The 10199-nt window shown below is 42.8% G+C and overlaps 1 protein-coding gene across 4 annotated transcripts in view; it reads right to left on the bottom strand.

The window, feature by feature from the left end:
• Positions 1-1747: 1747 nt before the first annotated feature.
• Positions 1748-10199, bottom strand: part of usp32 (ubiquitin specific peptidase 32) — a 62250-nt gene continuing 53798 nt past the window's right edge. For all 4 annotated transcript variants that reach the window (XM_038693745.1, XM_038693748.1, XM_038693746.1 and 1 more), the window contains exons 27-34: positions 9826-10010; positions 9048-9134; positions 8568-8688; positions 7481-7672; positions 7124-7349; positions 6440-6897; positions 6251-6343; positions 1748-5668 (exon numbers count right to left, since the gene is read on the bottom strand). In XM_038693745.1, coding sequence (XP_038549673.1) covers positions 5495-5668; positions 6251-6343; positions 6440-6897; positions 7124-7349; positions 7481-7672; positions 8568-8688; positions 9048-9134; positions 9826-10010 — 1536 coding nt within the window. In that variant the 3' untranslated portion in view covers positions 1748-5494. The remainder of the gene's footprint in view (positions 5669-6250; positions 6344-6439; positions 6898-7123; positions 7350-7480; positions 7673-8567; positions 8689-9047; positions 9135-9825; positions 10011-10199) is intronic.

The following is a 10199-nucleotide window of genomic DNA, read 5'->3' as shown; positions in this document are numbered from 1 at the left end:
GGGAGAACAGTCAAGCAGAACAAACAAAACAATCTGTAGTGAAATAATGACAATTGGTTCACCCCGACAGCAGCGGCCATGTGGCACCCGGAACTTCTGCATGCCCTTGTCCCAGGAGCCCAGCAGGGGACAGCAGCGAGAGCGCCACCCCCGCCAAAGAGGGTTTGCCATTTTTGCTATCTTAGTTTTGCTAACATTTGATGGGAATTGTAATGTTTAGCCCCATGGTGGAAGGAGGAGACATGGACTCAGGAGTCCTTCACCTGGTGCTTCAATTTATTTCTTCACTAGATACGTGGAAAGTGCAGTAGTGCAAATATGAATTATTGCAAAAATATATCAAAAATTAACAAAAAAAAAAGCAAGCATAAACTATTCAGATTATCATTGCAAACCTATATCAGGCCCTGACTATTAGTCTCTAGCACATGTTCCCTTCAAGGCCAAAGCTGTTCTCCCCAGGGGAGCCGCTGCCTCCTTCCTTTATACCAGAAGCCCCTCCTACAAGACAAACCAAAGTTAATTGGAAATCAATTAAACACCATTATGTTACCTCAACATTCCAAAACATTTCTGGCTACATCAATACACAATATGTCAACTATAAAACCAGAAATGAAATGTTACATGCTAAACAAAACAGCAACTTAAGGTACTCCAGTTCACCCCTCTGTACTGGCTCACACTTGGACCATTCCAGGTCTTCCCCCTATAAATGACTCCACACTCCATCACTTCTTGTTTACCACTTCGATCCAGATCCCTGCATGAGGAAGGGAACAGGTGAATAAAACATACAAACCTTTGGATGACCTTGGGTAAATCCAATGAGCTAAAATAATGACTTGAAATGAACTGTGTATGTGTTGTATTTATCTAACCCTAATTTCAAGCCATGTGTCCATTGATGTTAGCCCATATGCTAAAGGTAATGCTAATGCTAAAAGTCCTATGCTAATGCTCAGCTAAGGTTAGCTTAGCATGCGAAGACCAATGCTGCCGCTGGCTTTACTGAAGGCATGGGGTAGCCCCATGACAGGAATATTATTAGTTTTGTACTTAACCACGAAAACAACTTATGGTTATTGACCCTTCATAGCAAATGGTTATACAGTCGGAGCAGCAAGGATAGTTCTGCGGGGGGGAAACTCATTTCCCTTTGATAAGCACATTAGACAAAAATACCGAAAGTTTGACACAAAGAAAAGGTTGAGATGGTTTTCAGCATCAGATCATTTCAGTAGAGTGAATGAAAAGTAAGTAAAGTAATGAAAAGTATTTGTATACTGGCTGTGTTGTAGACGGGCATGAATAGGATTTTGTCAGAATTCAGGAAGACTTGAAAGTAAATGAACTCAAATACCAACTTCACTCAAATCTGAAACGTGCAGGTGCTCTCAGCCTAACATGTATGCCAAGCGATGTGTAAATAGTTAGCTGAAGACCACCATACCAACTAATAGTAGCTATTGAATAGCATCCAAACGATGTGGTGGATGGGCTGTGCTGTATGAATGTATGAACAAGACTGGATGTTAGTAGTAAGCTGATAGCAGCTGATGCAGGTATGACTTCAGCCCTAGGCCTGATTCAACACAACTCTTCATGTATTAGGCAAACTGAAACTTTGACCTATTTAGTCTGGACTAAAGTGGTGAAGTTGGACTACAATGTTCCTAGACCCGCACAGCAAGATCTGCATTACTCAGAGCACAAAAAACCCAACAAAATACACATTTCAGTCTGGTGTCGTCGTTTCCTCTGCAGAATTTAATTTGTTGCTTGGATATTTTGTTACAGATCAACAGAATCACTCCATATACAACTACAAGTACAGTATTTTGTACAGTTCATATTCAAATACATAGCTTTCATTGGCTTATTTACAAAACACATTTTTTTATGTACATGTTTTCATGTCAGTGCAATGTCACTTTCTTTCAACAAACACATTACAAAAACAGTTCTTTAAATTAACAACTCTGGTTCAGATCCGACAGACATGAACTTAAATAAAAAGAGGAAACTGACAGACAGCTCAGTAGTAGATAGCACTACCTGCCCACAATCAGAACTATTATAATGGGAGTGGGGGAGGCTGGGGGCAGGTGGGCTGGGCTTTTGGAGGGGGAGAACATCATATAGTATCCCTTTGGTTCACAGGACCCGTGTTTGCCCAATTTCAGCATGAAACTTCACTTCTTTTGGGCAGAAAGTCATTGTTCCTGGATTAACTAAATTGTGCTGAAATAACCCCAAATTTAAGTTGCATTTTTGCCAATACATTTTAAACCACGTTTATGCTTAGCAACACACAAGTCATTTGAGGGAACATTCACAGACAAAAAATAAAGACAGTTGACCGCTATTGCACCTTTAAATAAAGCAAACATTATCTGGGTTCTCAAAGAGACAAATCCTTAGGAAAGGTTTCCCTTTGAGCCATGGGATGACATGTCAAACACGGACACAAACTGGACATCGTCTAAAGATCGGTGCAAAGGCAGGAGGGTGGAGGAAAGAAAGAGCTGAGCAAAGCAAAAAAAAGTGCTCATCTGTACATTTCCATTTGTTCAACAAACGTACTCTGCAAAGGAAAATAAAGTTTCACTCAGTGACAGAAATTGCTCCAAATACATCCACGACGCCCTTTCCTCATAAATACAGCAGCTAAAAAAAAAAACAAAGGGGGGTGAACACAGATTCCTCTCCTGTTATCTAGAAGACAAAGCGGGGAGGCGTCGGGAGCTGCTGACCGTCTGCTGTCTGTTCACAGTGATTAGACTGAGCCCACACGTGCTGCTACACCAGACACAAAGCCCTGCCACTGGATTCCACACAAACATGGCTTTGTTCATTTCAAACTGACCAACATCACACACATCAAGGAACCAAACCTTCAGATAAAACGAGGACCAGAACTTAGAATGTGCATGAAACCGTTATTTAGACTAAGCACACAGAAGACAGATGGTACTCTAAACGTTGGTTCCAGTGATGTAGTGGTGCTTTTACAGGTCTGACTAGAGTCCAGACACATACTGCAGCTCTCAGTAGAGATTCAGCAGGCTTTGGTTCCTGTCAAAGCATAAATGAACAGCAAACAGGGCATCTGATATCAGTTAATGGGGCAGACTATATCGTATAGGTCTGAAATTTAGGAACAGAGCATTTCAGCAATTGTTGATTAGCAGAAAATCCTTAAAAACAACCCAAACTGAAATTACACATTAAAAATATTTTTATGCATTATCAATTTAACATTGGCAATGTTACTCTCCATAAAGCTGCAAATGAATGCTTGCCTGTTGCTAAATTAGACAAGCAATTAACTAGAATGAATTACTAATTGAATGTCTTCATTTCCCCTCTAATTTGTGCCACATTAAATCATTCTTGCCAGAAATGACTTTACATTGGCATCCAACTTCCTTTTAGGAAATGATTGGGTCTATGGGACCCATCAGGGCCAGATTAGCCCATTAGGGGGAGCCATTGCAAAAAGGGCCTGTGGGCCTCTACTCATTGGGTACAGTGCTTAGATGTTTATAGTAAATGAATGAAAACATTTCTTTAGGAATATGCACCATGTAAGTATAACAAAGTGAAATACTAAAAGCACTTTTGACACAGGGCCACAATAGGACAGACCCTTAAGATTTAGTATAAATTAAGGCTTTAATAGTGCATATTACCAGACAAATTTGCAATTAATCAAATTATTTTGGGAGAGTCTGGGACCCCGAGGGATCTGCCCAGTGAATTAAGCTTTGAGAACCGAAAAGTATTACTGAAGCTTTCACAGATATTTAGCAGGGTGCCATTGTGGGAATCAAGTTCATCTCAGTGTGCATTGAGTGCTCCATTTATGGCAGCGCTGAGATGTGGCCTTGAGGGTAACTTAACCACTGAGAATCAGTTTGTCTGTCAGAGTTTTCACTTCACTGCAGTGATGTACAGGTGTACTTCAGAACACTGTGGCATCAGTATTGAGTTGAGTTGAGTTACAGCTGCAACTAAGTACAAGGAGTACTCTTTAAATAATATAATGTTAAAATGACCAATGAAAGAACTTATCTGCCATTTTAACTACAATAAAGTGAGCCCCAATGTGCCAACTTGTTCTGGCTTCTTATTGGAGAGCCTCTGAAGATTAGTATTACAGATGAGTTGAAATCTCAACAGTTGCGAATTACAGCAGGTGAAGGGTGCATGTTGGGAGTGAACTGCGAGCACTGTGAAGGTAAGGTCCACCCCTCTAGATGTAGCTTTGAGATAAATATTCATCCCTGACCTGAAGTGGCTGAAGCCTGCCTTAAGAGAACAAAAAACATCACAGGAATAAAATAAATCTTTTATAAAACAATCCATTTGCATTATGCAAAAAAAAAGAAGCACTAAACGCTGTATCTCATTCCTTTAAGCGTCTCGCTTTTGAAATCATGGCACCTGTCCAAAACAAACCCAGACTCACACTGAAGCTTTTTGAGTTTCAGAGAAGTTCTGCATACACACAGGTCAACCTTGCACAAATCAATGATATTTGGCAGCTGTGGGATGAAACACAGTTTTGTCAAAAAAGCCTAATTGCTTATCAGGACCTGTGTGAATTTTTGTTTCAGGGGTGGGGGTCCTGAAATGTGTGTACCATGACTCCTACACTGGAAGGAAGCATTGTACTTATTATTAATACTGTCACAGACTTTTAGGGTACAGTTGGCCAACAGAGTGCGTGAAGCGATGAGGTAGCATATGACTTGTGTTTTCTCTAATGACACTATCACTAATAAAACCTTTAGAGAACCCTTTAAAAAAAAAAAAAAAAAAGCTTGTCACAGTATCCAATGTACTAGATACCAAATTTCAACATCACGCTGATGTTCAAATATGACACAAACATAGGTTCCTTAACTCTTGGGCTCTTGGCATTTAAAACTCAATCTGGATCTAATCACTGGCCTTGCATTTACACCTGGAATTCATTCTGTGACCTCATGAGTTTTCTTTTTCACGTAAGATACCCAAGGCTCAGATCACACAGCTCCAGGTGTAAATGTTTTTTCATTCTGACATCACAAGTGATAAAAGCACTATATCAAAGTAACATCACTTCATGACTTAGCCATACTGGCATACATTCAGAGATGTGTTAGTATGCAAGTATATGTCACATGTATATTATGGTGAGGGTTGGTCACATGAGGGGAGGCGGGGGGGGTTTGTTTTTTCAGGCTCAGCAAAGTGCACCAGTTTAGTGCTTTCAACAGGGCTTCATTGTTGTCTTGGCAAACCTCTGCACGAATCCATGTTTGCGATCAAGTGTAGAAAGTGCTGCGACGCATCCCTAAAGACAGAGACCACAGTCCGACTCTAGTCATTAGCAGATTGTGAGAATTCTTCAATGATCTGGTGCTTCCTGCTCAGAGCAGCAGGCAGGTGGGGGGGAGGGAGCAGAGAGCAGGCGTAGTGCTGGCTGATGGAAGACGAGGTGCCGTCACTGGAGGACACAGTATTTCTTGTAGTCGGACTCAAAGTCTTCATCCATGCTACTGGTGTCGGCCATCTTCTTGCCTTCGATCTTTGGCAGGAACTGGGAGTAGTTCACCCCCTGCTGTTCGTAGAAGAGGATGTAAGCCGAGTCGGTGTCGATCTCCTCAGAGTGCACTTCCTAGAGGAAATTAAAAAAACAAAACGGAGGTGATTGGACTGAACTTGTTAAGGAAGATGCTGATGTACTCGTTTTGTATTGTTACAATGGCTGAGACGACTGTGTGTGGTGGCATGCATCCACCACTAGATCCCGCCAAACTCAAGAATTTCCAAATACTGCACATTATGGGTTTTATTTCAGTTTGTATAGATAAGGTTCTTTATCATGTTGATTGGTGTAAAAAAAAATAAAAAAGTCACTATAACAATTTATGCACTTCTCATTTTTAGTTGGCGACGGGCGATTTTGTTGGCTGTGGCCTAATGACAACTGGAGCTGACAGATTTAATTAGCGTTAGCTTGGTGAGTTGCTTAAAATGTCTGTCTCCTGTTGTCTCATATCAAATCCGAACCAATCAATTACTCTGATTCTGTGTGATTGAGAAATGCTTAAGTCCAAAAGGGATACCTTTTACAGGCACTGTGCATGGATGTGATGCTAAATGTTTGGCCAGTAATCCACGGTAGTGATGGAAATACATCGGCAAAAGGTGTGCTGCTGTAAGTGGAAACAGAACAGGAAGTGTCCTAGTGTCTTACCTTACAGCTGCTGTCATTGTAACAGTACCATTTCTCGTTGGGGTTTTTGGCATATGTCACATAGTGGCCTCCTCCCATGATTCCTGAATGGCACTGACGAGGTAAAGCAGGAAAATATTTCAGACTTGTTTCAAAGCAGAAAGTAAGCCCACTGAGAGGGCCAATAAAGACTACTTGTGTTCTACTTACTGATATTGCATAGAGGTTGTAGATGGCGTCCAGACACATGTTGTCTCTGTGCTGTAGCAGTGTGTGGTCAGGGTCCATGCTCATATCTGTGCTGCAGTCTGAGCTCAGCCCGTTGCTGTCACCGTTCACCAGGACCACGTCACAGTGGCTGCTGGACGCCTCAGTACCGCACGATGACTCTGACGCGATCGCCTCTCCTGATCCAGGAAGGTCCGATGCCACGGCCCCCGCTGTGTTCCCCTCTGTGTCTGCCTGTGGTGCACTGTCCCGTGGCTCAGCCTCGAAATTAGCAGCTCCATCCAGGTTCTCCTTGCTGTTGGAGAGGCGGTGTCTGCTGCCCAGTTGGGGCAGGCGCAGTCGGGCTGGCCTGCGGCCACCGCTGCCGGGCTTTGGGCTGCCGGAGGGGCTACTGGTCCGGCTGAGAGAAGGTGCTGACTTCCTGCCAGAGGCAGGGGAGGCTGTTGGAAACCAGAGGGTTAAATACACTTCCTCTGCAGCTGGGACATTAGCTGCTCCGCTCATTTGTACTTGAGACCATTTTGTTTCACATGCCGTCATGCTCCAAGTCATCAAAAACATAATGTATAGAAGAAAAGGCATCCTCTCTTTAAAAATGTGAGCAAAGTGTCAGTGCGTGAGTGGCTTGCAACATCTAAATATCAGGCTTAAATCAACATGTGGTACCTTTGGGCAGGTTGTAGAAGCCAGCAGGTGCAGAGATGGAGGACAGGTTGTCTTCTCCGACCCTCAGCAGATCCTCGCTCTCACTGCGGGAGTGGAGGCAGTGCTGCTCCAGGTCCCTGGGAGCCAGAAAAGCGCTGGGGTCGAAATTCTCCCGCGGGAACTTGACAATCTTCTGGGACTTGATCCAGCGACCGTTCACAAACTGGAAGCGCTTCAGGTGGACAATCTGGAGAAGAGAACACACATCACACATACAGTGCTGGCCTATTTTTAATACTACCAATACTACTGAAAACCACATGTATGGTTCTTTCTCTGTGAGGCCAGAGCTCATGTCTGACAGGCTCTGCCACTGACCAGAATGGGGGGCAGCCTCCAGAGGTCCAGCTTCTTTGTGGCCAGCCGGTGCGTCTTGCACTTGGAGCAGTAGTAGAGCTCGTCCTCACCCAGCTCTTCCTCACTGGTGAAGGCCTTCAAGCAGCTGTCCAGGCTGATGGGCTCAGCCTGCGCCCGACGGGACTGCTCCACGCTGCAGTGCTCCTCCACAATCTGCAGGGAGACCACGATGGTGAGGATAGTGAACAGGGTGGGGAAGCATCCACACTATTCTAACTGACAGTGTGTTCTTTGGTAAATCCAAAGGAATTCTGACGAACAGGGCACCACCCAAACTGTCCTTTTGGGCACCTAACCATTTGTAGTTTTCTGAATCATTAGCCTAGACTATGGAGTCAGTTCTATGCGAGTACTGGGACATGTACAATCTTTAAAGTACACAAACCAGCTGATGTAACATTACAACTTCAATGACTGAGCTTACAGGTCCCTGGATCCTGAAGCCTTTTTTGGATTTCACTCTGTGGCTCACTGCTATCTGTCAAACTCAGACCCGCAGATTTACTAATTTCACTTAGCTTTAATCTCAAAACTTACACAATAATACAAGGCCCAAGTGATAACGTCATAAACTTGAAAGTGTGTGCTGGAAAAGAAATCTGCCTGGCAGTGGGAGAGCAGCAGGCCGCACTCTGAGCAATCTGCAGTGAAAGGCTCACTACTAACAAAAGTGTGTTGTTTTTTTATCATCTACACTACACGGGTCACAAAACTAAACATGTACTGTATATGCTCAAAAAGCAGTTGGCGTGTGATACATTATAATGAGGGAAATCAAAACTGTGCCAAGTAAGATGTCTTTTCAAGGATGTAACCACTACCTTTTCACTTCTTTTTGATTGGATGCAAGAGCTACACACACATAGCTAGTGTAAACTGGAGAGGATATATTAAAAAAAAAAGAAAGAAAAAGAACACACTATACACACAAAATGTTGTATTTAATTGTTTATAGAAATTCCTCTGCTGTTCAAAATTTGTTTGGTGATTTTATCGAGAGAGAGAGAGAGAGAGAGGATGTGTGTGTGTGTGTGAGTTTGTGTTTTACCCTCTCCTGGGAGGTCTGGTAGCGGAGGTGCAGGGCTGTAGGGTCCCAGTCCACAGCTATATAAGCATTTCCTACAGAGGCTCTGTCCTCACTACACTCTATCATACAGCCTCGACAGAACCTGAAAACACAGACACACAGGTTCAGCTACAGTGTACACACACACACACACACACACACACACACACACACACACACACACACAAAAACAGATCACTACATCTAATGTTTAGTCTTTGTTAATTTGTTTCCAACGTTCATTTGATCATTCTGATCAATTTTGGTGCAAAGATTGTTGTATTGGCTTTTCTGTTGATCAAACACTTTCTGCTTAGGACAGAAATCTAATATTGCCTTTAATATTTTGATCAGAAATGTTTAAATAAATGATAAAATACATGCTCTAAACAAATTTAATACGATAATTATATATCAACCACCAGATCCATTACTCCTTACTTTGAGACACGTGCGTCTTACCTGTACCAGGGACACCAGGCACATGAGTTGCCGTCCTTACCCACGACCCGTAAAGTGAAGGGGTACTGGTAGCCCATACTGTCATCACTGCAGGTTAGAAGAAGAAAAAAAGGATTCACGAATCATGTTCCTCATGCACACTCTCAGGGTGGTTTGAAACAGCTTGCCTCTGTTTGTTTAAAACAACTTCTTGGTTTTCTTTGTGTAAAGGTGCACTTCTGGCAGTTGGTTGGACCAAGAGTAATTACACTAAACAAAGTAGCTGAAACGGATCTGGTTTAAGATAGATGACACTGATTGGGCCTTGACTGTATCAGCTGGTAAAGCTGAGAGTGTTCTGCTGGGTAGTGTGTGAATTTCCCCCGGGGATCAATAATGTTATCTTAATCTACAATTCGTAATTTATTTGTTGATTGTATTTTAGATTATTAATCTGAATCTGAGTGTTTTCCTCAGAAATGTAGTAGAGTAGCACACAATGGAAATACTCAAGTAAAGTACCTCAAAATTGTACTCAGGTACGTGACTTCAGTAAATGTACGTAGTTACTTTCCACCGCTGACAAAGCGACAGAATCTACAGTCTCTCGGTAAACTGGAGCAAAATGAAAAAATAATCTTCATAAGAACACTGACATTTTGAGAATCGGTGTTTGGGGCCCAACGTCAGATTAGAACTTCCTCTTGGTATGTTCAAGTACAAAGATCCTAGCATAATAAAAAATACTTAACACAATGCCTTGAAGCAGAGGGGAACTGCTAACTTAACCATAGCTTACCAGTCCTGGGCATGGTTGCTGGCTTCCTGTGGGGGCAGCGGGCTGGCCAGTCGGGACACTTGGATCCACACGGCATCGTACAGATCCTTCTTACTGGTGTGCACAGTGCAGGGAACTATGAGCGGCATGCCAAACAGACTGGGCCGGTTCTTTTGAGATGACAGGAAGTACATCTCCGTACGCATCTACAGGGGCGACACAAAGTTCTATCAACAGACGGGACACGAGCATTTTTGGAGTTAACTATCACGTATAGAGCAGCTGCAGCAAAGTGACTGTTGCATGATAAATAAGGCAGTACGTTTAACAGTATTCATCAATTTAACTGTAAAACTACTGACAGAAAAAATGTTATCATGAAAAAATTCATACCA

The sequence above is a fragment of the Micropterus salmoides genome, unplaced genomic scaffold (assembly GCF_014851395.1).
Source record: "Micropterus salmoides isolate LMB-PRFRI ecotype aquatic unplaced genomic scaffold, ASM1485139v1 Ms_hic_scaffold_3, whole genome shotgun sequence".
Lineage (NCBI taxonomy): Eukaryota > Metazoa > Chordata > Actinopteri > Centrarchiformes > Centrarchidae > Micropterus > Micropterus salmoides.
Note: the sequence above shows the minus strand (reverse complement) of the source record. Positions and strands in the feature narration are given on the sequence as shown.